The 26,697-nt window shown below is 39.6% G+C and overlaps 2 protein-coding genes across 6 annotated transcripts in view; one reads left to right on the top strand and one right to left on the bottom strand.

The window, feature by feature from the left end:
- Positions 1-247: 247 nt before the first annotated feature.
- Positions 248-26,697, bottom strand: part of ATP23 (ATP23 metallopeptidase and ATP synthase assembly factor homolog) — a 158,717-nt gene continuing 132,267 nt past the window's right edge. Inside the window, exons 1-6 of one of the 3 annotated variants that reach the window (XM_053407561.1) lie at positions 6,290-6,625; positions 4,219-4,264; positions 4,030-4,111; positions 2,221-2,358; positions 1,124-1,207; positions 248-711 (exon numbers count right to left, since the gene is read on the bottom strand). In XM_053407561.1, coding sequence (XP_053263536.1) covers positions 508-711; positions 1,124-1,207; positions 2,221-2,358; positions 4,030-4,111; positions 4,219-4,264; positions 6,290-6,506 — 771 coding nt within the window. In that variant the 5' untranslated portion in view covers positions 6,507-6,625 and the 3' untranslated portion in view covers positions 248-507. Of the gene's footprint in view, positions 712-1,123; positions 1,208-2,220; positions 2,359-4,029; positions 4,112-4,218; positions 4,265-6,289; positions 6,626-26,697 lie in introns of those variants that run through there. The other 2 variants (XM_053407562.1, XM_053407563.1) reach the window with 2 other exon arrangements.
- Positions 6,839-24,792, top strand: RPAP3 (RNA polymerase II associated protein 3). Of its 3 annotated transcripts, none has more exons than XM_053407556.1 (17): positions 6,839-6,950; positions 8,373-8,525; positions 9,093-9,233; positions 11,030-11,152; positions 11,908-12,035; positions 12,520-12,641; positions 13,555-13,625; positions 13,713-13,838; positions 14,293-14,420; positions 15,494-15,615; positions 16,409-16,479; positions 16,597-16,713; positions 17,281-17,510; positions 19,408-19,612; positions 21,206-21,303; positions 22,791-22,891; positions 24,178-24,792. In XM_053407556.1, exons 2-17 carry the CDS (start codon positions 8,373-8,375, stop codon positions 24,261-24,263), a joined length of 2,022 nt encoding a protein of 673 aa, XP_053263531.1. In that variant the 5' UTR covers positions 6,839-6,950; the 3' UTR covers positions 24,264-24,792. The 3 variants fall into 3 exon arrangements, with proteins under 3 accessions (XP_053263531.1, XP_053263533.1, XP_053263534.1); XM_053407558.1 differs by having other exon boundaries at positions 6,857-6,950; positions 8,318-8,525; XM_053407559.1 differs by lacking the exon at positions 6,839-6,950 and adding an exon at positions 7,154-7,172.

Below are 26,697 nucleotides of genomic sequence, written 5' to 3'. Positions count from 1 at the left end.
TGTGGGTATGGGTGTGTTTATAGATGAAGATATAATTTCATGTCAACTGAACATTCTCCATCCTCATAGACCTGGTTTTGGAGATTCCCCCACCATCCCAATACACTATTATGGTGTACCCACCCCCCAACTTTTTATATTTCATTGTTTTCCAAAGCTTGCTGATACCTGACTTTTTGTGCTGCTTTGGCTACATAAGCAACAGCTGTCACCTATGAGCTGTAGAAATAGAGGGACTGCCAAACCATTAACGAAACAGCATTTATTAAACCAAGGATGAGAACCAAAGCATTTGCAAAATTAATTTCCAGTAGAATACTCACATAAATGTTTATGTGTACATTGAGGGGGGGGGCTGCTGGACCAATTCGTACGCCAAACAAAACACAGAACACGAATTCGACAACATGAATATTTTTTGTTGTTCGTGGACTTCCAGTTATCCTCACAATTAATCTTTTGAAAATTGTCCCAAAAATGCTGTAGCTAGAAATGAACAGTTTTTGGCTATATATTTGCATAGTACCGGTCACGGTTTTGGAAATCTCTATGTGCATATTTTGCATCTGATCTGCTGTGAGGCACTCTGTCAAACGGCTCGTGATCATTGAAACACGATTCAAAGACTTCATCCACAGCTTTCTCGGCCACCTCTTTGCTGATGTTCCGAACAGCCAAGATGGAGCGAACAGCTCTGTCTTTTACGCAGGTCTGAGGAAGGTAAGAAAACCAAGGTCAGGACACAGACTGTGAAGTCTAGACAAGTGATACAGTTCGTAAAACTGATTATTACCAATGATAAGCCACAGAAAGTGTTTTGAAAGGTATTGCTAACTAAAACAAAACAAACGACTGTCAATCTCCCATATTCTCCACAAACCTGGGAAGACACCAAAATGCTCAACTCAAAAGCCAGTGTCACATTGTTTATTCTGGATGTCTATTAGCAATGTCACTCCTTGAAGAATAGCAGCAGATTCTAATACTTTGTTATACCTAACAGAACTCCTGTAACTTGAATCTCAGATATCTAAATTTCCAAATTAAACAGGACCTCCTCTGCAAATGGAGACACTGTGGAAGCCTGGCCCTCCTCTTCATTTACAGGTCATGATCAACTTACCTGCTGATGCTGCTTCAATCCAAATTTAAACCGGGTCATTTCATTTAGGAGGGAGCAATCACCACTAAGATTAGCAGCTCGAATCTATGTAGGGAAACACACCAAAACTAAATAAAAGTACTCAGAGAACTACAACAATTCCTAACATGGCTCCCAACAGTTCACTGGCTAAGATGAGACTAGCTATATGCCAGTCAAGACAACAGGCCGTAAGAACATATGTGACACAAAGTAAGACTTTGAAAAAGTACTGTTTGTTTACTTATAAGATTTCTGACCTTGTGACAAGTCTGGTTTCCTTTTTCTCCTGTTCCCTGCTACTTCACACTGAGTAAAATTTTAAAGGCAGGCTGGTTGTTTGAATTTTCTCATTCACAGTTTTTAAAGCTGCAACAACTAAAATAGGAATTACTGACAAAGGCTTTTCAATCATGTCAGATACTGATCATTGATTAGAATCTTACATTTATATTGCTTTATTATGTTTTAGCATTGTACACTAGTTATTCTAATTTTAAATGGCACATAAATCCTCCTTTTTAGAGTGTTAGTTGGAGTAACTTCTTACTAGCACTTACACAAAAACCCACTGGGTCAATCAATTTCTGAAATAGTGAAATTACAAAACTGTTATACAGACGTACCTCGGAAGTCAAATGGAATCCGTACCATAAGTCCGTTCAACTTCCAAAACGTTTGGAAACCAAGGCGCGGCTTCCAATTGGCTGCAGGAAGCTCCTGCAGCCAATCAGAACCCACGGAACCTGTGTCAGATGTTCGGGTTCCAAAGAAAGTTCACAAACCAGAACACTCACTTCCAGGTTTGCGGCATTTGGGAGCCAAAATGTTTGACTCGCAAGGCGTTCGACTTCTGAAATACAACTGTAATGACCCTGTGATCCACTACGTATGTCTATGGAATTTCTAGATGTGACCAGCATGAACAATCCCCATCTTGCCGCTTTTGACAAAAACAAACTTGGAATGAAGGGGAGGGGGTAAGCCAAGGAAAAAACTAAGAAGAATTGCACTGATAAGAGTATGTTTTGCTTAGATGTTAAATATGTTCTTAGCAGCACTATTAATTTACAACTTACCTCTGAGCAAGCTAAATGCCTGATATTATTGAACCAGTCCACATGTGCACGGCAGTGATCAAAAGCATGGATAAGCTCATGTGCAACCACTCTGTTCATATGAGACTGGTGATGAATATTGTTTTGGCACAGAACAATCTACAAAGGAAATAAGGGGAACATTCAGAAGGTAATTTAATTTACAACTCACAGGCTTTATTCTATTTTAAAGCAAGCCTCAAAAAAATCCTCTGGTATTTCTCTGGTGGTTGATGGGAAGAGAGTGAAATCTCCTTTCTCACTTCCCTCTCCAAATATCTTTACTATTATATAATGCAAATGGGGAAGGGATGGTGCAGATTCATCCACAGTTATCACACTGCTGTATCAAGGCATGTCAAGAGAGGGAGAAGTACAACATAGCTTCTGTTTTTCCACCTTTGCTTATAGCAGGAATGGGAAACATGCAGCCTGTGGGCCTTATTTGGCCCAAGACATGTTTCTAGTTGGCCTCTGAAGCTTTTCCTCAAGCCACTTGCCCTACAACTGATTTCATATATGACATCAGGTAAGAACACAGCTACAAAGGAACAATTGGGAGCCAAAAATGAGCTTTCATTCACTACTTTGCAGGTGGGAAATCACTAACAGCACTGATTAGATGACCGGCACTAACAGCAAGTACCAGATGGGCACCAGAGTTCTCCATCAAGGCTTCGAATAAAAGAAGCCTCCATCAAGAAGGCTTGAATAAAATTTAAGATATTAACTGACGCTAAGGAAAGAGGTGGATTTGCCCTGCCAGACTTAAAACTTTATTATGAATCAGCCGCTTTTTGCTGGCTGAGAGAATGGATGCTTCTTGAGAACACTGATGTGTTGGATTTAGAAGGTTTTAACAACATTTTTGGGTGGCATGCATATTTGTGGTATGATAAGGTTAAAGCACATAAAGCGTTTAAAAACCATATTGTCAGAAAAGCACTGTTTAATTTTTGGATGAGATATAAGGATCTGCTTGAAAATAAAACCCCAAGGTGGCTGTCACCAATGGAAGCGAAGGCTCAGAAAAAGCTCAATATGGAGGCCAAATGGCTGAAATATTGGGAAATTTTGGAACAAGAGGGAGACAGATTAAAACTGCAGAGTTTTGAAAAATTAAAAAAGTGCGAGATTGGCTTCACTATTATCAGATAATGGAGGCATATAATTTGGATAAAAAAATTGACTTCCAGGTGGAAAAATCAAAATTGGAAACAGAACTGTTAGATTCCAAAACTAAGAATTTGTCAAGAATGTATAACTTGCTGTTGAAATGGAATACTCAGGATGAAACGGTGAAATCTGCTATGATTAAATGGGCACAAGATGTTGGATATAATATTATGATGGCTGACTGGGAACAGTTATGGACCACAGGTATGAAGTTCACGGCATGCAATGCCTTAAGAGAGAATATAATGAAAATTATATACAGGTGGTACATGACACCAAAATAAGCCCTTCCACTCCAACAGGAATAACTTCTCTGGGAGCAGTGAGTGGGCCTGTGGATTTGTATTTCCAATTAAGAAGAGGTCTTACTGCTCAAATACTATTTAATTAAATACTCCATTTGAACTGCATCCTTCTGGCTTGTGCAATCATTTTATTAAATTACTATAATACTATGGGGGAGAGGGGAGTAAGCATTGATTCCAAGAACTATGAACTCAAAATGTTCAACAGGAAACATCTCATAATTTTCTGCAACTATTTTGTTTTGCTAACATGTCAAAGCATCAAGTTATCTGATGTTTCCAATGCTGCAACAGATTGCTCCGTACCTACCTGTGATGTTGAAGAATCGAATCCTCCACTGACACACCCATCACACTCTTCACATGAGAAGTGTCGATCTTTGAAAACAGTGCTAAAAGGCCCAAATACAGGTCAGCTTTTTAGTATTAAAGTCACCTTCAAGTAGGAACACAAATGCAGTAAACATGCAACAAGCTTGGGTCAAAAAAAATATCTTACCAGCCAGTATTCTTCATAGCATCAAGTAGCAGTTTAGCATATGGACCTAGATCAAGCAATGCAGTCATTTATTCTTAAGCACAAAACTTGGGCAGACAAAATGAGCTACTGGTCACATGCTTTAGACCACAAACGGGCAGCCTGTAGCCCACATGTGGCCCTTGCAGGCCTTCAGTGTGGCCCATGTGGGTGCCCATCTTTGTAAGATCAGAACTACAGCTGGGTGCATGTCTAAAACTTTAGAATAAGGGCAATGGGAAACAGACAATATGAATGGACTCTCTGCACCCTCACTACAGCAAAAAGACTGTTATTGATGAACTGGGGGGGGGGAACAATGTGGCTCCCTTTAATAACTGGATTGAAGATATGAACAAACTCACTACACATGAACAAGCTGTATACAAATGTAGACTTGCCATGGGCAAATTTGACGGTATTTGGAATAATTTTTTTTATAAATACCGTATTAGATTAAGGTCTGGTTAACTGCAAAACAAGGTACCCCCTCTTTTTTTGTAATGCACACAATATATATTTTTCTGCTTTGTTTTCTACATGGATTCTATTTCTTGTTTCTTCTTTTTTGTGTATTACTCCATGCACTTGTACTTTGGTATTTTCTAGTAAATAATGATATATAGATAGATAGATGGTAGATAGATGCGTGCGCACACACACACATTTGTACCTTGGTTGTTGAACACCTTGGTATTCATACGTTTTGGCTCTCAAATACCACAAACCCAGAAGTGAATATTCCAGTTTGTGAATGTTCTTTGGAACCCCAACGTCTGGTGCTGCTTCCGCGGCTTCCGACTGAGTGCAGGAAGCTCCTGCAGCCAATTGGAAGCCATACCTTGGTTTTTGAACATTTTCAGAAGTCAATGGACTTCTGGAATGGATTTTGTTTGAGAACCAAGGTACGACTGTATGTGTGTGTGTACACACACACACACACACTATTGGTTTACAGTAATAAACAGCCTATTACCCATAAGTAATAGACTGTTTATTACTGCAAACCAGTTTCTGGACTTCTTGAAAAGAACAAGCTGGAAGGCTGCCAGTGGTTGATCCACAGGCAATGGTCTTCTTGCTACTACTTCAGACATGGAAGGTGTCTGTCCTGGCAACAAAACAGGGTCCGATGGCGCACTTAGGCTGCCAACCTAACCCCGCTTACCTGGGAGTAAGCCCCCCTGCATTACTTTGGCTGAATAGGCATGGATAGGCTTGCACAGACCTCTCTTGGGAAAGAGACAGGGAGAAATCTGGGGAATTATGGTTGTTCTATCAGCCAGCTCTCAGGTCTGCGGCTGCTGTTGCTGAGTGCCAGGTCAGCTCAGAGCAAGACCTTTCTCATCCATGATCTGATTGTGGATTGCCAATCTGCCCTTCTTGGGCAAAATCCATGAGCGTGTGGTCACGGGCCAGATCCAGACACCCCTGCAGGAAACTGATTTTCTAGATCCATTTCAATTGCAGTTTAGGCCCAGTTTGGGCATGGAAACTGCTTTGGCTGCCCTGTAAAGGTAAAGGGACCACCGACTGTTAGGTCCAGTCGTGGCCGACTCTGGGGTTGCGGCGCTCATCTCGCTTTACTGGCTGAGGGAGCTTCTGGGTCATGTGGCCAGCATGACTAAGCCGCTTCTGGAGAACCAGAGCAGCACATGGAAATGCCATTTATCTTCCCGCCAGAGCGGTACCTATTTATCTACTTGCACTTTGACGTGCTTTTGAACTGCTAGGTTGGCAGGAGCAGGGACCGAGGAACGGGAGCTCACCCCGTCGCGGGGATTCGAACCGCCAACCTTCTGATCGACAAGCCCTAGGCTCTGCAGTTTAACCCACAGCGCCCTTGGCTGCCCTGTAGAGGCCCTTAAAGTTTCGGTAAGAGCCTCGCCTGCGGTGCAACCTATCATAGGTGCAAGTAATTGACGGGTGTTTAGGGGAGAGGCAGAGAGAGAGAGGTGGTTGGGAAGGAGCCGCAGGTCCCTTGGGAGTCGAGAGCAAGTGGCTCGCCCGTCACTGCGCGACCAGAGAGGGCACGCGGCCTCCAGGCACTTACTGCTTTGCAGGGCGATCTGCAGCATCACCTGGCACTTGTGGTTCCTGGTGAAGACGGCCTTATAGAGCATGGACTGCTGCTTTTTCCCGGCTCCGCGGCTCCTCTCGGGAAACAGGCCGTACCCGAAGTCGTCGTCCCGCTCTCCGCCGGAGCCGTGGCTCCCCAGATCCTGCGGCTGCTCCGGAGGAGGCATCTCGGAGGAGCCTCCTTCAGCCATTCAAGCGAGTCGGAAACAGCATGGCTCGGGAGGCCTCACCGGCCACCGTAGGTCACTCACCGTAGTGATAGGGGAAAGCCTCTCGAGGTCGCTCCGCCCCGCCTCTTTGGTACCAACGAGATGTGGAGAAGGAAAGAAAGAACAGCCTCCGGCTGCTTCTTTTGAACCAATCACCGAACGTAGCGAGGAGGAGGAGGGAAGGCGGAAATGAAGAGGGGAGGGGAATCAGACGGTATCCATGGCACTAGAGGCAGCAGTCAGACCAAACTGCGCAGGCGCCAGATAAGGCCGAGGGTCCTTTCTATGGTTACCACAAAACTACCTTTTTTCGCAAGGGGAGTTTTACGTCACTGTGGCGCGCGGGATTCTGGGAAAGGAGCGCGGCGCTCGGCCCGCGGAGTGACGGCTGGAGAGCGCGAAAAGGCGGGACCAAACTCCGCGCAGGTGAGGCAGGTGCGTCGATTGACAGGTGGGGCGGCTGCCTGAGGGAGGGAGTCTCGGGGCCGGCCGGCGGCGAGGGTGGCGGGGTCTCTGGCCCGGGGAGGGCTCCCCTTTGGCAGTCTGAGGGCCGGGGCCTTCGAGAGGCCCCTTGAAAGCGGGGGGGGGGGGACACACAACAAACAAGATTGCGCCATTCTCACGTTCATTGTTCGGTTTGACTCGGAGGTAATTTCCCAGGGAGGTTTCTGTCAGACTCCCGTCGTCTTACGCGTAGTTGTCGTATCTTTATAACGAACTTCGCCGTGAATTTAGTGAGGGGAACATCGCCTCCAAGCCTGTCCCTGCGCTGTTGCTGAAGACCTAACTGTTACGTGGTGCTGAACACGTGTCTCGGAACACGTGTCTCGGAACACGTGTCTCTGTTCTATTCCTATATACAGCTGGAGGGGTGGCCTGACCTCTGCAGTTTGAAAAAAGAAAAGAAAAGTTTGGTCCAAGGGCACTATTTAATTTACTTGTTGGGCACTGTTTTGCCAGAGGAGCTTACCCAAAAAGAAAGCCATGCATGCATTAAAACCAGGGGGTGTATACATTAAAACTTCCTGCCCACTCCAAAAGGCCATATAAAAGCTAAAGTTGCCTGCTTTAAAAACTGTGTTTTTGGCTGGCACCTAAAGATACATAGCAACAGCCCCAGGTGAGCATCTGCAGCGAGAGCAGTTCCTTGCCACCGTGCAATGATTCATTTTGTTATTTATTTATTGAAACATTTCTGCCTCACCCTTCATTGAAATGATACATCACTATAGGGTATACTGTAGGGCAGTATACAAATGATGATGGTGATCGTAATAATAAGAATAATCGGGACAATAAAGTCACAGCAAGAGCAGCAATAATTATGGATCAAAATCTGGCCAGATGGTTGACTTCCCCCACCCTGAAATAAAGGTTTGGTAGCATAGGTGGGTTTTTAATTGGCACTGAAAAGTCATTGGTGTTGGTATTTTAAGGGGCTTCTGGCAGTTTTCACCATTTGTAGCTTAGGAAAGAAGAAAAGTGCGTGGAGTACTCAAGGTGCAATGCAATAGAGGGGTGGGTTAAGTACATCTCTGCCACATGATGGTTTTATTGTGAAAATAAGACACCCCCAACTTTGCATGTTAGTGGACTGGGCATATGTTTAATGGTCTAATTTGCTGTGGCTCTGTATAATTCAGTCTAGTTTCATTATTTTTTAGTAAGGGGCTTTTAGAATGATAGTAGCCTGGTTTTCCCCACTAAATTTATCGTATCATCAGAAGACGTTGCTTGTTTCAGTACTTAAGGACATCAATACTTTTCTCTATTCTTTTCTCTCCTTCATCTAGTATCTGCAAATATTTGTTAGTAGCCTGACATTTCCCAAAACCTTTTAATTACCAGATGACTTCACCAAATAAAGCAATAGAGTTACAGATGCAAATAAGACAAAATGCAGAAGAGTTGCAAGATTTTGTGAAAGAATTAGAAAACTGGGAAAAGGATATTAAAGAAAAGGATTGCAATTTACGGCAACAGAGTGGAGTTCCTGTCAAGGTAAATTCAGTTATCTGATACTAGGATTGACAGGGATGCTTACAAGTAGAAATATGTCCTTTTTAAATTTCAAGTGAAACTACAAATAAATCACTTGTATTACTGATGTAGTTTTTGCCATTTTGTGCTTAGCATGTTTGTTTGGCGGGAAGTCATATACTTAGGTTTCCTCTTTTACAAAGCAAAAGGAGACTCTTTGTAAACTCTGAAACATTTAGGTCATAACTTTCAACAAACAATGATGCATAGTGCCATTCTTTTCAAGATAGAATCATATGTAATATTGCAATTGTTTCCCCAGCTTAAGCAGCTCCCTTGCCATTCGCAGCTACTTTCTCTGAGAGAAGAGATCCCTTTGGGAGCAGGGGAAGAATGGAACTACACACAGCATAGAGATTGTTTAAGTGGGTCGCATACCTGGATGAGTCTTCCTTTAATGCATTTGGGAATATACATCCTCATCAATGGCCAATAAATCTGCTTGTGTACTATGGGAACTAGAAAAGGGCAAATCAATTTATTTATTAAGTTTTCTGATACTGAATAGCAACCTTTTCTGATATTTAGGATTTACCACCAATTCGAAATGAAGCTTATAAGAAACGGAAGAAAAACAAAGTTAAAGCCATCTCTAAGAAAACTACTGAAGAAAATAAAAAGAATAAGATAAAATCTTACGATTATGAGGCATGGGGGAAGCTTGATGTGGTAAGCTGAATCTAGTTATTAAAATGCTAGGAAAAATACAGAGTTTTGTTTTGTGGGATTTAAGTATGTAACATTAGAGCATGCTATGAAATTTTAAAAATACAATTACAAATTCAAACATCATTTTTTAAAATTTACACCTTTATCTTACTTAGGAAGAGCCCAGGGCAATGTACAGCAACCATGTGAACAAAATAATGATAAAAGAGCCATAAAACATATATACAATTTTTTAAAAAAAACTTGTAGCAAATTATTTAAAACGGAAATACATGTGTTGCTCAATTGAACACCTCTTATTTGTAAAACTGGAAAGGCCAAGGCAAAGGTAACTGTTTTCATTTGGTATCTGAAGGCCAACAATGGGAAACATTGAAAAAATCATTCCAGATTCAGGGACCTACCATAGCGAATGCCCTTCTGCACATCTCTTCATCCTAAATATTGTTGGGGACCTCAAGCAGAACCCCAAGATCTGTAATCCATCACTACTTTGAATCACGTCTGGTATTATACAAGTGGCCAGTGCAGAGCTTTTAGGATAGGTGATCCCATCTTACTGCCTCAGTCAATAATCTGGCAGTAATATCCATCACTAGCTGTAGCTTCTGGACCCTTTTCAAGGGTAGCCCCATAATGAGTGCATTGCAGTAATCCAAATGGGAGGTCACTAGAGCATGGGTTACCGTGACTAGCCAGCACTGAAACAAAACTCAAATACCTCTGAAGGTTCAACTAAATAATATTACAGTTTATTGGTGAAACATATTGTCTGTATGTTTTATTAGACTGTAGTCTAATTCATGAGATAATTAAGATGGACATAGATTAATTAACATTTCGGATCTGTGCTTATCCAATTAAAACGAATAGATGTTGCACAGGGGCACCGTTGTCCAGATTACATTCTTGTACCCTAGCCTAAGATTTTAGCTAAAGTAAATTTCACCAAAGGCAGATTTAGTCACAAGAAAATGTATTTCTGGGTTGTCTTGGGGCATTCTATATACTGTAGAAAAATGTTTTAGATTTCTAGTTGTAACATGTGACGCTACAGACTTCAGGAAGGGTGGGTGTTTCGGGGGTGGTGGTCTGCTTTCATGTAAAGCATTTATTTCACATTTAGTGAGCACATTGTGGAGAGGCTAAAGTAAGTTTTTAATATGGGGAAGTAATCCAAAATATGACATCACTCCTTTTCCCACACTGAAGTGGTACAGACCCAAATTCTACCACCTCATTCAATGTATGTATAAACAGGCTGTCAATTATACAACAGTCAGTAGAACTAAATTAGCTTTAGTATTCAGGCTTAATTTGAAGGAATGGGTTTCCACTTTTTCCCTTTTCCAAGGGAGCATTTCTAAAATGCTGTAACTTGAGCTCTTGAGCCAAAACCCAGCTGTATAAACAAGTGCTCAAAGCTCTCTCCCTTATCAGTCCATGAAGGCTGGTAATGACGGATGAGCTTGTCCACTCCAAAGTGGAATTTCAAAAAAATACTTCCCAGAAATTCATTTCTAACATTCCTTCTGAAATGGCTTTGGGCAGAAAAGTTTTACTTTCAGAAGCAGTTACTCCATTTTGTGATATTACTTTAGCTCTGATAACGGAAATCTTTATTTAAAAAGTGAAAAGACAGTTTGCTTTAGCTGGTTGGATAGGAGTTGGGTGCAATACGTGGATGAATGTTAGTGATATAACTAATATTTAATAAGACAGTCACTGTTTTTTACTACTTTGTTTATTCACCCTTTAATTTTTTTAATTTGTAATTTTCTTCAAATGTGTTTCAGGATAAGATACTTGAAGAACTTGATAAGGAAGATAGCACCCATGATTCAGTGTCTCTAGAATCAGATTCTGAAGAAGATGGAATACACATAGACACAGAAAAGGCTCTTGCTGAGAAAGAAAAGGTTATTTTGGTCTTTCAGAATGAGGGACACTTTTGTTTTCTCCTAACACCCTTTAGGATGCACCTTCAGATTAAACCTTGAAACCAAGAGATTAACTCCATACATTTTTGGATATTTTACCATGACTCATTCCTTATCTAATTATTTTAAGACGTGTTATGAGCAGCATGGTGATTTGATCTTCTTTTGTTTGTTATATTGATGATCTTCTTGAGATAGGCAGTTCGGAATTGTGGTATTTACTTACTTTAAATCATGTTCCATTTTCTGTAAAAACAACAACAAGAAGGAAACCCAACCTGGTAAAAGCTATAGATGTTTTGGAAAATTGGTGACAGTCACACTCTTCTGTCCTGCTCAACTCTTATCTCCCAGTGCAGGTTGTGTGATCAAAGGGAGGTCTGAAAACTGCTAGAATTTGTGGTTACGGAAGTCATTTATAAACAGAAGTGTGAATTGGGGCTAGAGAGATTATATGTGCCCTCTTCCCAAAATTTTATTATATTATTTATTTGCATTTATATTCATTTCCTCATTTTATCTTCAAAGTAAGCCATGGCGTAGGTTAGGATGCACATGAGTCTTGCTGAGCTCTTTTACAAGGATTCCATCTGAATTTGGTTGAACATGGGCCACAAAATCCTGAAAGCTGGCAAACACAATTCTCACGATACAAGAAAAGTAACATTGGGGGGGGGGGGAGGAATCAGTTTGAAGTATATTCACATCACTGATCACTATATTTTGTTTAACAGGGTAATAATTATTTTAAGCAAGGAAATTATGATGCTGCAATTGAATGTTACACAAGAGGAATGAATGCAGATCCTTACAATCCTGTTTTGCCCACAAACAGATCATCTGCTTTTTTTCGACTGAAAAAGTAAGGCTTGTTTTGGATACTTTGGTATTTCAGGATTTCCTTAAGCATTCAGCTCCCCCTCTCTTCTTTTTCAGTAGCCTTGTTTTGGTTTTATACCTGTCAATGCTCAACCATTTCAGTTTGCCATTTGATAGATTAATTAACAAAGAAAATGGGAAATTAGTGCCTTATCAGAAGCTGGTATTGATGCTCAGCATCCTGAAAGTGCAGAGGCAAACATTTCTGAAGTAGTCCCATTTTATGAGCATTGACTCCTTGAAGGCGGTGGTAGGAAACATCAGAGTCACATGCTGTGGCTGCCCTGTCAGACAGCGGGGGACAGAATATACTGAAGGGTATAATATAGCTGACAGTCTTCCCCAATTCAGCACCAGTGCAACTTTAGAAGTATTCATACCCACATTTCTGTGAATTGCATGGGTTTCTGTTTGCATGCTTTTAAGGAACATGCATTTGGGATGACAAACCTACAATATTGTTGCAGGTATTCTGTGGCTGAATCTGATTGTAACTTAGCACTTGCCCTAAACAAAAATTATACAAAGGCTTATGCCAGAAGAGGAGCAGCTCGCTTTGCTTTGCAAAATTTTGACGGTGCTAAAGAAGGTATGTTGGATTTTCTGTTTCTGTATGTTTAATACTCATTAGTTTTGGCTCTCAAAGACATTGCTCAGCCACAACTCGTTTTATCCCAGGCCATTAACCATGCTTGCTGGGGCTGATGGGAGTTGTAGTTCAACAACATATGCAGGGCCAAAGGTTCCCCACATGCCTGCTCTAGATAAATAACTTTTTGATTTATGGATTGACCTACCAATATACCAATTTCAGCATTAATTCTTCAATTTGCCTTGTCTCTGAAGCATCCATGGAAGAGTTCAGCCAATTAATTAATGTATACAGCATTCTGAGAAACTTCTCAATTGAACAAGATTCTGGGAAACACCCATATATTATTAATTTTAAGTAAAATATGCTGTATCTCAAATGTCACTGGACATTATTGGTTTGTATAATCTTAGAAGAAACTTCTTATATTTGTTCCCCTTCTTTAGTAAGTGTCTGTAAAAAAAATTACATTGGAGAAATGACTTTTTTTAAAAAAAGGTCATTTTGCAGATATAACAATATTGTCTTAGATTCATGTTTGCTGACGTTGAAAATCACCCAGGTTGAAACGTAATTACAAACTGTTGGAGACTAACAGTGTTCTGAAATGTGATGAGATCTGTTTTCCATCTTCCCTCAAAATGAAGTCTAGAGACTGTGATACCTATTGATGAACTATAAATGTGTTTCATGTTATCTTCTAGTTTATGTAGTTGGGTAATAATGCTATTAAACTTTTGGGAGGTTATTTTGAGAACTATTTACTTGTTTTGCTTTTTAAGTGAGGTATGTCAGTGCATTTCCTATACAAGAAGCACTGCTGATACAATTAGCAAGCCGTAACTTACATTTTTCCTAAAGGTTCGTGCTTTTCACCCTATTAATGTATATTTTCATGTCATGCTGTCAGATTACGAAAAGGTTTTGGAGTTGGATTCAGACAACTTTGAAGCAAAAACTGAACTTAGGAAAATTGAACAGGTAAATAATTTAAATTTGCCCAATGAGCATGATTTTATTTTTTGCTATGTAGTATAAATGTTTTGCATGTCTTATGTCTTATATTAGGCTCTCCTGTCGAAAGAAGGCTTCCAAACTGAAGAATCAGATGTCTTTACCAACACTGAAATAACAAAACAGAAACAAACTGAGGAGGAGCAGCTAAAGCAAAAGGCTATGGCAGAAAAAGATTTGGTAAATAGAACATATAATGTTCAAGATAGTTGTGGGAGTTGTGGTGGAATTTTATAGTGGTTCAGAATTCATTGCATTGTGGAAGCCTTTTTGCACAGTTCTGCACCATGCAGAACTGGAACCCACGTCTGTGACAAATGGAATAAGTGTCTAGTGTTTAGTTAGTTGTGTGGTTTCTTTAAAGCGACCAAGTGTTAAAACACTAGATTTACATTATTCTGATGTAGCTCCAGCCCTGGCCCAGCTGCTATATGATTGTATTCTGTTGTCATATGCCAGACATTCTGAAATGTGCATTGCTGTCTGAAAAAGCATACCCTATCACTACTTCTCTTCTTTCACATGCAGGAGTGTGTGAGATATTGAATAAAGTCTTGATTTTTGAAGTGCTGCTCACTTGTATGAAGATGCAATTGTTGATGTATGCACTGTTTCTCTTCCCCAAATATCACAGGGAAATGGCTATTTCAAAGAAGGGAAATATGAAATAGCAATAGAATGCTACACACGTGGAATAGCAGCAGATGGCACCAATGCGCTTCTTCCAGCCAACAGAGCTATGGCCTACCTGAAAATTCAAAAGTGTGTGCTCTTGAACTTGCAATTCCGCATGATCTGCGTATTTTCTTAGCATTTAAATCAATTCTGTCTTTTGAAATCTTTTTTGAAATACATATTCATAAGCAAAGCTTTTTACTAATTGCACTCTCATCAGTATCTATTAAAAAACAATCTTAATTAATTTTCATATAACACACCAATAAACAGTATAACACAACATTTTGTTCCCACAAGAACATTTTGTTCCCATAGTGGAGATTATGTCATAGCTTGGGTTGGTCTAATGCTGTTTTGCACTTCACCGAACTGATCTGAAAATGTTTTTTTGTGTGAAATTAAAACTTGTGTACATAAGCAAGTGGCTAATGTAAGCACTACTTTCATATATTACAAGAATGACTTAATGGAGGAATTCAGAGCTACGATCTCCTCATCCATTCTCATTGCATTTTATTCATCAAGTTTTAATATTCAACCAGTGAAGTAGAATAAAGTATTCCTTTAGAGCAGAGCTTTCCAAACTGTGTCACTACACATTAGTGTGTCAGCTGCAGTGTGTAGGTGTGTCACGTGAACGCTCCCCTCACTCCTCCCGGGGCTGGAAAGAGGTTAATTTAACCTCCAGTTTGCTAGTAAAATTGAACTACTCTGTCGTGAAATGATGCATGTCTAAAAAGTGTGTCATCAACATGAAAAGTTTGGAAAGCTCTGCTCAGGTTCAGATTGGTACTGTAGCTGTTACATTGTCAAGACTAGAGAGCAACTCTGCTATAAGTTGATACTCTTTGTAACATATTCAACTAAATGTTTTTGAACTTTCCAAATAACGGTCACATAAAGTTTAAATTTAGGCAACATATTGGTTTTTAATTCAAGCACTTCTTTAATGTAATCACATTGAGAAAGGTCTGTTCAGCTCTAGAGATAGAATTACACAGCTTCTAGTAGCATATAATTCTCATATTTGCTCATATGTGACATAGATATGCAAACTTTGGTCAGAATTTGTTGGAGTGACTGTAGACTGAGAAGCAATATCTGATGGGATCTGCACTACTAAGTAATCCTTTTAAATGTTTTCTCTTGATGATGAGATATGAAGAGGCAGAGGAAGATTGTACTCAAGCTGTATTACTAGATTCCTCCTACTCAAAAGCTTATGCCAGAAGAGGGACTGCGAGAGCTGCACTGGGAAAGCTAAAAGAAGCTATGCAAGGTGGGATTTTTAATGGATGTGTGCTTGATGTTATCTTTTGATGAAGTTTTTGCTCAATCATAATTTCTCAGTGCAACAGCTCCAGTCCACCAACAGCAATCCAGTATGATAGCAGCAAAGCTTGGGCAGAAAGTAACTGGTTTTTTTAACATCTAGATTTTCTGAGCTACCACGTTTGCCTGATATAGTTGGGCCACTGTAAGGGGGCACATGGATGTGTTCCTACCCACTTAACCTTTGCCCAGGGAATAGCACTGAAACTTAATTTTATTTCCATAAGGAGACTCTCGCACTGAAGGCGATGTGGCAGAATCTGGACCCTGACTAAATTGCTAATTGAGAATCTAATCAATTTGGTATTTGAAATTGGGCCTTGCATCCTGCCTCATTGGAGTCAAGGCTGGTACTACTGATTCAAAAGAAGTAAAGCTATTTTGCACTGAAAGAGAGCATGAAAATTGCTTAGTTCCCATTTCCTTGCTATTGCTCTGAGTGCAAAATTTCATTCACAGTAGCTTACATTTTAATAAATAATGACCATTAGTTACTGTTATTGCATTTCAGTAGTTCATTAATAGATACTTGAGCATGCCATAGTCATGGAAATCACATTTATTATAGTGGGGAAAGTCTTCTTTGGGAGACCAGTTGGATTCAGTGGGACTTCCAAATGGTTAACATTTGATAATGGATCGTGTCTTAACAGTTGCAGATAAATACGTGTAAATTAAGTGTTAAAACTAATTATCGTTACATTGCATTAAATTTGTGTTTCTTGATGTAACTTCATCAGATTTTGAAACTGTTTTGAAGCTGGAACCTGGAAATAAGCAAGCAGTAAATGAAATAATGAAACTTAAGAATGTAAGTGTGTTGTACTTCAGTATCTCCCTAGTTACTTCCTTAAATTACTTTTCAGTATTTTTCTGAGTTATAAATCATTCCGATTTTCATGGATGGTTATTTACTAATCTTTTAAAGGAATCAATTGCAAAAGGGCTGTGGACGGGCACGGAATGTCCTGGACTATCACAAAAGGAAACAGAAGCACAAAATCTAGTGAAACCGATTGATAAACCCTTGCATCTTAGATCAAAAGTAAGTACAAATGATGAGGGTATCGGGTGTTTTTATCCCAAGGATAAGGTTAGTGAGAGCAGGGCAAACTTGTGTGGGCTTGAAGTGTTGTAAAGAAGAGGATCAGTTTGTTCAGGAAGGGAACTTACAGGCAGGATGTTTGCTGGTGTGAAATCAAGAGAAATTTCCACAGAGGGTAGAGGTCTGGAAGGAGAGAAAAGTGTATCTTAAGTAGTTTACATGAATCTGGAGAGCCATATCTCTGTCTAGTGGCATAAAAGAGGAAGATACAAAGAGAATTAAAATGTATATATATTAGAAGGTGTGGTCTTGTAAATACTGCCATAGACATTTGGGGTGAGATCAATTGATAGGAGGCAAATTCCGTTGCTGTGTGTGTGTACTAAAAGGGTGAGTGTGTCTTCCTGTGATTGCCTACAAAAGTTTTATGCCACAAACAACCTCTTAGTATCGGGATTTTCATATTTGCTATGACAGGCACAGGTAAGCTTTGAGAATGCACCCAGTTGTTCACAGGTATGTTAAAACCGCTGTAACTAACTCCCTGCATGGTTCTGTTCTGTTTAGAAACCCTTGAGAAGAGTAATCATTGAAGAAGTGGATGGTGAGATTCTGACCGCAAATTTGTTGGCTACCTCCAATCCGCAACCTAATCAGTCTGTTTCTGCAAGTGTAGAAGCAACAAATACCTCAGCATCTGCACAGAATCCAAGCAAAGATGATTTTTCTTCTTCAGCTGATACTCCCAAAGCAAAGCTGTTGAAAATAGAAGAAATCGGAGATTCTGTAACCATAGAGTAAGTACTGGTTTTAGTATTAAATAAGAACTAGTGGTTTGTTTTGCTCCAAAAAAACATGTTCACAATAAACTATTAACTATTAGCTTGCTATGAGTTGTGAATTGACCCATATGGTAATGGGGGTAGGAGGCCTTATGAACAGAATAAACAAATGGGAACTTTGGTAATGATTTTAATCAGATCTTTTAGTTCCATATAGGTTAGGATAATTTTAGCTCAAGACAGTTGATGCTAAAAATCATGGTGGCTTAACAGCATGTATGTCCTTTTGAATGAATCTTAAAAGTAAAACTACAAGGCTATTTTTTCAGGTCTAATGTTATGTAAGTAGACAAATGGAAGAGTTTATAACTTTCCCCTCCTGTATTTTAGGAAACACTATACTGTATTCAGTGGTGGTGTCCAAACTTTTTTCAAAGAGGGGCAGATTTGAAAGGGCCGACCCCAAAGTTATTGAGCTTTTTTTTAGGATTGCAGTTGCTGTTTTTTTTAGGTCTGGAGTTGTTGAGCTTCTATTAGGATTGATGTTGTTGAGGGTTTTTTTTTTAGGATTTTACCCCAGGAAATAAACTGTGTGGGCCAGATTAGGCCCCAAAATGGACTTTGGACATGCCTGCTGTATATGGTATACAGTAAACATTTTATTCTTGTAGCAAAGTTCCAACCCTTGAATATATGCCAAATGGAATGACAGATAAATTACAGGAGAGCAAATGGCTACACTGTAATCAGTGTTGAGAGGGTTTGTACATTTGACATTTTTTTCCCTTTCACGTTATGAAATTATAGGGAAAGGCTTGACTTTTCTAGTTGTGAAAATCCCTTTTGATGTTTATAATATTCAGAGCACTATGGGCTTAAAGAATTGTTGTTTCTTACCACTTTTTTCCTTGCCAAATTAAATCTACCGTTAAATATTTGGTGCATTAGCATTTGGTATTAAGTAAATCTCTAGTTCTGAACTTTTATATTCATAACCAACTTTGTTGCACAATAGTCGAAGCATTTTTACCCTTTAAACATTGCAAGTAAATCTAAAATGTATGTCAGATCAAGTGTAAGTAGTACTGTTGATGTATATAGTCTTAATCATGTATTCCAATATTGTTGCTGTTGTTTGCAAGATTAGGCTTTGAAAATGTACGTTGCACAAGATTGTGCAGTTTTCTACGCAATCTACTTAGTGGGGATTAGTCTTGGAACAGAATTCATTCTGACAACATCCAATGAAGTGTCACCAATCATGCGCATATATCGATTATATGCAAGCTTTTTGCATGATTGACATAGACTGAATCTTACATTATGTCTTATCCTGACCCTGTCCTTTACTAGAACAGATTCTGATCTGTTAAGGGGAGTCTCTACCACAATTCTGGATTTTTTGCTTTCTTTTAACTACTTCAACAGAGTCCTGTACTCTAAATCAGGGAGTCATAAATGGGTTGGGACCAAGTATCAGAATTATTGCCTTCTCCATTGCTTGGACTCTCAGATCAACAGCTGAGAGAGGCCCTTCCTACTCTTCCCTCTTTGTTGAAAAAAATGACAACCAGAGAGAGGGCCTTCTCAGTTTTGACACACCGTTTTTGACATACCTTCTGTAAGGAGGCTCACTTGGTGCTGATGTTATCTTTTAGGTGTCAGGTGCAAGAAAATCATTCTGTTCACTGGCATTCAAGTTTTAGGAATTTTAAATGTTTAGCTAATAGTTCTGTTTTGTCTGCCAATTGTTGTTAACATGTGTCTTATTGATGGGACCCTTTAATTGTGTGAATCACTCTGGAACCAATTTTGAAGATTGGTTTGAATAAATATAACTGTGTTTTGTAAAACCTGTCTCCAAATAGAGGCTAGGTAATCATCCACTTCATGTCTGCCTTAAATGTTTTAGACCTGTCAGCAAAAGCACCGTGAAAGAGAAACCATCATCTACATCTCAGTCTTGTGCCATGAAAAAACAAACTAAGACAGAAAAACAAACACTTCTCCCCACATTTACATTCCCTGTGCCTCCAGTTCCTGTGAATTCTTTTCAGCTGGAATCAGATTTCAGAAAATTAAAAGGTTACCCAGATCAATTATACACGTACTTGAAGGTAAGCTTCTTCATAGCTAAGTATGGTTTCTACCAAGTTGTGTAACTTTACAGTGCAGTCTTTCTTAATACCTTCCCTTAGGGTAAAGCAATTTCCAACTTGTGATTTATTTAGTTTATTTCATTACATATTTGTTGTTGTTGTCCATGAATAGTACCTTTAGGGAAAGTTTTTCCTACTGAAGCTTCAGGGACGTGTTGAGCAGCCTCACTGTTTCAGTCAGTTCATGCAAAGAGGTTGCAGCTTTCTCCAAAGCCAATTCCATTGTGTCCAGTGTGGGGCGTCCCATACAGGGTTTTTTGGGGTAATAGCAAGAGGAGAGGGGAGCTCCAGTGCTGGCTGTGCAGCCTCACGTTTATTTAGGGATTTGGAGTGGCCTTCCTCTCCTTCACCAGCAGCCCTAAAACCATCATAGGTGCTTCATTTGAGTGCTGACACTCCACTTGGCTTCAGGACTCAACCTTCCACTGTAGTATTAGAACCAAGTGTGTTCCCTTTCCCTGTGAGTCTCTGTAGCCCTTGTGCTACGCTAAAGAGAAGGTAGAATTGAAGCTCCTGCAGTTCTTTAAAATGGATCTGGGTAGAATTGAGTTGGACACCCATCTTCCACTTAGCAATCTTGGACTGAAAGGAAGCAGGAAGTCAGCTGCCTCCTTTCGTTCAACCAAACTCAGCCCCTGCTGCTCTCTTCTGCCGATATTTGATGGCAATGTGCATGCCTGGATAAACAATCTCTCCCCCCCCCCTCTCTCTCTCTCTGTGTGTGTGTGTGTGTGTGTGTGTGTGTGTGTCTATGTCTATGTCTATATAATCAGAGGTACTTTTGGAGGGGAAAGGCAGGATTTCTTATGTAACTTGGGGAAATTCTCTCCATCTGTAGGATTGCATGCATCAGCTGTAGCATTGAAAGTGCTTATTAAACTGCATATACTTGTAGTGCTATCTGTGGTATAGGAGTCTTAAAACGCTTAACCTTCAGAGAACTCTTCACATCAGCAGGACAGTAGAAGATCCTCTGACCATATGCTGATTACCTTGAATCTTCCTTCCAGGACCTTAGGTTCTTTTCTCCCCACCCCCCGATTTTCATTATAAACCTTTGAAGTAGGTAAAGCTGAGAGAGAGCATCTGGCCCAAGGTGCTTGCTGCTGAGCTAAGCAGCAGACTGTGAATCCTAGGTCTCCCCCGTCACAGTCTCTGTACACTGTCACAGGATCTTACAGCATGTTCTAGGCCACACATTTCATTCATACTGGCCCTAGGAGCCTCACTGTCACTTCATATGAACTGAGAGACCTTGAGAACAAATCCAACATTCCCTGACACTGCCCAGTATGGGGAGAGGGGCAGTCAGTATTAAAAGGAGCAAGCTGTACTTCAAGGAGGCGTGTTCCACCATTACTATCACTCTCATTGGAGAACCATGATAAACTCACAAGGAAATCCATTGTTCCCTAGAACAGTTTGAAAACTGCTGGTATAATAAAATGTTTTAATTGATTTGATTTCTTTCCAATCAAGCTTTTGTTTCTATAGGCACTGTGCAAGAAGATAAATTCTGTATAATGCCTGCTTTGTTTTTGTTTTTCTCAGCAAATTGATCCTTCACTTTATCCTAATCTGTTCCAAAAATCCTTGGATCCAGATGTATTTAGCCAAATTTTGAAAATTCTACAGGATTTTTATACTGGGTAAGTTTTTCAGTTCATTGATTTTTAGATGGTAAATTGAACAGCTGGACTCATTTCCTGGCTGAAAAACAATTTTCCTGTTTTCCAGAGCATATTTCTGGCTGCTTGTTGTTGTGCCCAATACTAGCAATATGCCAGTACTTGGAATTAGTGTCGCTTGAATAATCTGTAAGAGAAATGATATTTTACAAAGCAATTTTGGGGAAAGTAAGAAAAAAATCAGCAGCAAAGTGTTGCTTAGAGCTGGAACACTTCAATGCTTACCTTTCAGAATATTTGGATGAAAATCCAGAGTTGTCTCACAATACAATGGTCAATAAATATATGGGCACCTTAACAATTGTTCCTTCACTTATTCTGACATCATACCATGCCTCTGAAGAGTGGGGCAAAGTCTAACATGAGACTCTCCCGTCTATCCATCCATGTAACTTGAGTACAGAGGAAGCATCTCATTGTTGACTTTGGAGGCACAGCACAATGCCAAAAAGTCAGCACCTTCTGCTCAAGTTCAAGGTTAATGGAAAATGCAGTGCCCGGCTTTGCACTATGCTCTTAAGACACTCAGAATGTCTTTGAAGCATAGTGTGAAGATCAAAACTAGATTATACAAATCCTCTGTATGTGCCAGAGATAATGACTGTACCAAGGCTAGTTAAGATTTGTGGAACTTTGTCACCATGCTTGCTCTCCTTAGGCAGCTGCTTATGCATAAGACGGGTGGTTCGTTTCAAGTGAAATCAATATTCTAGAATATCTTGACCTGCCTCAAAATATCCTTTTAACGGTGATGCCAAGAACTGAGCTTTGAGTCATATAGAACCAAAGCATGTCCCCTACTACTGAGAAGTATGAACTAAGTTGTTTTGATGTGCTTATGAGAAAGCACAGCATGTGTATTACTATTAGTATTATTAGTAAGACCCTGTATTAATGCTGCACACACAGAAAGGGGGAGTTGAAGGAGTGCTGGCAAGATAAGATCAAGTTCCTCAGAAACAAGGAAATGAGGACTAGATGACTATCAATTTAATGTAATGTTGGTAGGAGGCAAGTACACAAAATACATCCATTATCATGAAAACAGTCTGGAATGATGTTCAGCATGGGAAACTTCTGTTATGCGAAAATGATTGCTGCTATGCTACTTTGAACAAAATGAAATACCACAGTTGCACCTTAAACGGGAGCAGTTTCAGGATATTTTATACAAAATATTCTTATTTTGGATGCCCATAGGAACATAAGGTTATCAAGTTGCTTTTCTGGATATGTCAAAATTATCAGATTATTGACAAATCATATCTGATTTGTAGCTTGTTGTAGTGGTTGTTTATATAAATTGGTTTTAATACTTGACTAATTTTATCCATGCATTTTGTTTTTCACTTTTTACTTGAGTTTGATAATGCCATATACATGTCATGAAATTATCCAATCAAAAGAAGTTATTTATCGTTGTATGTTAATGTTTCCCTCTCACACAGGAAAGAAGAACCTTCACTCATCTTAGAAATTCTGCAGAAGCTGTCCAAATCAAAAAGATTTGATATGGCAGTAATGTTTATGTCTGATTCAGAGAAAAAAGGTAAATAAAATGCAACCATGGGTCACTAATAGAATCTAGTAGTTGGTAGGTTTAGAGATAGGCATGCTAATTGCACAGTTTGGTTGCTGCAACAAAATCCTGAAAGTGTTGTCTCACTTCTTTTTTTAAAAAAGAGATTCTATCCAGCATCATTGTTTGAGAAAATAATTTTCTTCACCTGCTCCCCCCCCCCCCCTGCAAAACCTAAAACCAAAATTAGGTAGCTTGGGCTTCTGGTGCTGTTGCTGGGTTAGTATAAAATGGAAATGGAAAGTGTCTGGATTTTTCTCTCTCTGAGGAATCTTAAAGATCCTGCTGATATTTAACAACCCAATATAAATAAAATATTGCAAATTGGGTGCCAAAGTACAATGTTGCAGTTCTTTCTTTTGGAGCTTAAAAAACAATTGTTGCATCAGAGGCAGGAGTTCTTGCTCCAACCTGTTTCTTACTTCATGTGCAAAATTTATTTTCTCTTAAGTTTAGAACATTTTAGAAGTGCAACCAGTCTTTATGCAAGTCTGTGGAATACAAATGCTGAATTGGTCTCAGAGGTGGTCAGAGTGAGACAATTGGAAGTAGTTTTAGCTTTTTCTGCAATCTAAAAGATATGAGGGGGCAGTATTAGGTATTATAAATCCAAATCAGTCACCTCTCACCTGCAGTATTAACAGTGAATTCTGCTGCAGGGCCCCCATAGCAGTGAACTACATGATTGTTATAGTCTACTCTCTCAGGCCACTTGGCAACATGGCGAATAAAAGCAGTAGTTTACCGTCATACCTTCAAAAACTAAATTGCAGCTTCTGATTGGCTGGAAGCTCCTGCAGCCAATCAGAAGCCGTGGAAGCCCTGTCAGACATTTGGGTTCCAAAAGAACGTTCCCAAACCAGAACAATCACTTCGGGTTTGCAGCATTCGGAAGCCAAAACGTCCGAGTTCCAGGGCATTTGTGATCCAAGGTACAACTGTATACTGTAGCATTGTTTGTTTGCTACTCTTAGCTTTCGCCCAGCTTGCAGTAATACCTGTGGACAACACTGTAAACTACTCAGAGAAATGGATTAAAAAGTAACAAAGCAGCACAGAACCTGATTTTCTCCTCTCTGCACCTCTGCCTTTGTTAGCCTGCCCTGCAGCTGATAAAGAACATTTTGAAGCCTCCCAGACTGTGAAAGCCCTGCGCTTCTCTTCACCAGCCACTTGCCAGGCAGTCTCATGCAGAGAATATATATATGAGCTGATTAAAAGGCTTAAGAAATGCACTAATCTCTCCTTTCTTACAGCTGCACATTCGTTATTTGGTCATTTGGAGCAGTCAGGATTGAAAGAGTCTTCCGTTAAACTGCTCAAGACAAGATACGGTATTTAAGGCAAATACCTTTTTGTGTCTGCATAGAAGTACAGCTGATTCTGCACCGTTTTGGAAAGACACTTGCCTTCAGATGATCAGTGAGACTCCATCTAGGAGGATTCAAAGTATCTTCCACTTGCGCATGAGGATTGTTTGCCCCCCTCCCCCCGTGCCACATCACATGTTTCTTTGGAAAGTCTCCACACTTTCAGTAGTAGTTTCCTGGGTAGGGAAGAGAGAGGAAAGGCTGGTTTTACATTTACTGCCCCACGCACTGCGCTTTGGAGCCAAGCCTGTGAAAAAGAAGCATTTGTATGGAAAAGGTAAATGTGTGTCTTCCGGTCTAGCAGGGTACGGTCATAAGATTTAGCACGACGGAACCTATTTTAAACTGGGCTTTTTTCCCTCTTTGATCATATTGTAGAATCAAAGCTGGCAATGAGTTGTTAAAATATTTTATAAATTTTGCGTTGTACATATTAATTTGCTGTTTTAAAATAATTCTGTATTTCTGTTCTTATCAATAAACAGATGTTTAATTCCAGGATTCTGAAACTGTTGTATATGATTACTAATTTCAATGTTGATACCTCTTGTCAGATTTTTCAGGTACAGATGAGTGAAAATCTGATTATTTTCAACCAATTGCCACCTTGCCTCAATTTCTCCCTATTTCAGTTACTAACAAAGAACATTTTTCTCCTAAGGATTCATCAATCATCGTTTTGGCTTTGTCGGTATCTTCTTTCTGAGACTATATGTATATCACATGAGTTAATCACCCTTTACCTCTTCAAACGCCCACCCTTACTAAGAGTTTAAAACTGGTTATTTTGCATTTCACTGGTGTAAATTACTGGAATCAAATGAAGGATGTATATTTCTGTATATTCTTCAATAACGTTAGGTGTATTCGTGATGCTAGATAGTTGTCAATTAAACATTTTGACAAAAGCATTATATAAACACACTATTTTTTTTCATGACACATTTGTTTTATGAAATCTGCTCATTTAAAAAATAATTACCAAGGTCTTGCTACATTGATTTCTAACCTATCCACTTGAATCAGGTTCAAATCTAAAAATAAAGCACATTACATATTGTAGCCTGAATGAATTGTAACAAAGTTCAAAGCCTTTTAAAAACACATTGGGCCATCTAAAATCAGCCAAAAGGAGCAGGTTCTGGAAAAAAGCCCTGCTACTCAGGCTGAGAGTCCATTTACTTCAGCATCCTCATCATTTCCCCCGCATCTCCAGGTGTGCATCTAGGAGGCCAACATTTGGGGCATTAAAACAGTAGACCTTTCCTGCTGTTTAATTGCACAATGGGCAATTTCTGTGCCCATTAACAGCTTGCATTGCCGCTAACATATGCATTATTCTTCAGACAACAACTGGATGGAAATTGGTCCCTGTGAAAATAAATATTTGGCTTCCTGGTTATTCAAAATTCTAAACCTGCAGCAGTTAACCAAGTAAATAGTGACAGCCCATTTTAAAAAAATCACAGAGAATACAGGTTTTATAGGTAGAACAAATGAATTTGTTTTCATTGCCATTTTGTAGACATTGCATGCTGTACCTTACCCTCTAGAACAGTACTTTTCAGACTATTCAGCATGTGTATCAAATGCTACAATGAGCATCAGTTAAACTAATGCTGAAAAATGAGCACTTAAGACCCAATTATTGGGAATTTTTCAATAAAACTATCTCTTCAATTGAGCAAAAGAGGCTTGATATTCAAAATCACAGCTGTTCGTTTTATTTAAATGTTGGCTGGCTGTAAATATGAATTCATATTTGAAAATGCCAGCCCTATAATTTAGTAAATGCTTAAGTAGACGACCTATCCCTGGAATAGAGAACAGGACATTACTCGTCCCTTGGTTCATAGGGACACTAGTTCTATTCAAACTGTTCCAAGAGATGTCATGAGAGACCCAAATTCTGATTTGCTTAGACTATATTGTTTTCTTTGGTGACAAACAATAATGAGTGTTTGGTTTGACTGTCTTCCAAAACCATTGTGAGTTATCCAGGTCCAATAAAACCAGCAAGAATGTTTGTTATTAATCTCAATTGCCTTGGCATATTATAATCTTGAGGTCTGGTTTTTAAAGACAACTTATGCTTGTTATCTTCTGCAGAACCCCATCATTGAATTGATCTTGAATGTAACAAAACAAAACAAAAAGAAACACCAGCTCTGTTCTTTCTTGATGAGACCAAAGACTTATACTATTTCTGACCATGGAAGCAGAGGAGAGCCATCATGACTAGTTTGGGAACTACTGGTTAGAACTTAGAGTCTAAAAATACCTTAGTTCACTACTGACACTCTTCTCTCTGACCTCCAGTTTGTTCATTAAACGTGTACCCTGCCTTACTCCACAAAATGCCAAATGTAGTTGTGATCTTCACAAACAGACTTGTGCATGCACACA

The sequence above is a fragment of the Podarcis raffonei genome, chromosome 10, assembly GCF_027172205.1.
Source record: "Podarcis raffonei isolate rPodRaf1 chromosome 10, rPodRaf1.pri, whole genome shotgun sequence".
NCBI lineage: Eukaryota > Metazoa > Chordata > Lepidosauria > Squamata > Lacertidae > Podarcis > Podarcis raffonei.
This window is presented reverse-complemented; position numbering and strand designations above follow the sequence as displayed.

Excerpts from the sequence above, each read along its gene's own strand:
- RPAP3 (XM_053407556.1), top strand. The coding sequence starts at position 8,373 with ATGACTTCACCAAATAAAGCAATAGAGTTACAGATGCAAATAAGACAA. Across the intron at positions 12,036-12,519 it reads GCTTTTTTTCGACTGAAAAA|GTATTCTGTGGCTGAATCTG; the intron begins GTAAGGCTTGTT and ends ATATTGTTGCAG. Across the intron at positions 12,642-13,554 it reads TTTTGACGGTGCTAAAGAAG|ATTACGAAAAGGTTTTGGAG; the intron begins GTATGTTGGATT and ends TCATGCTGTCAG.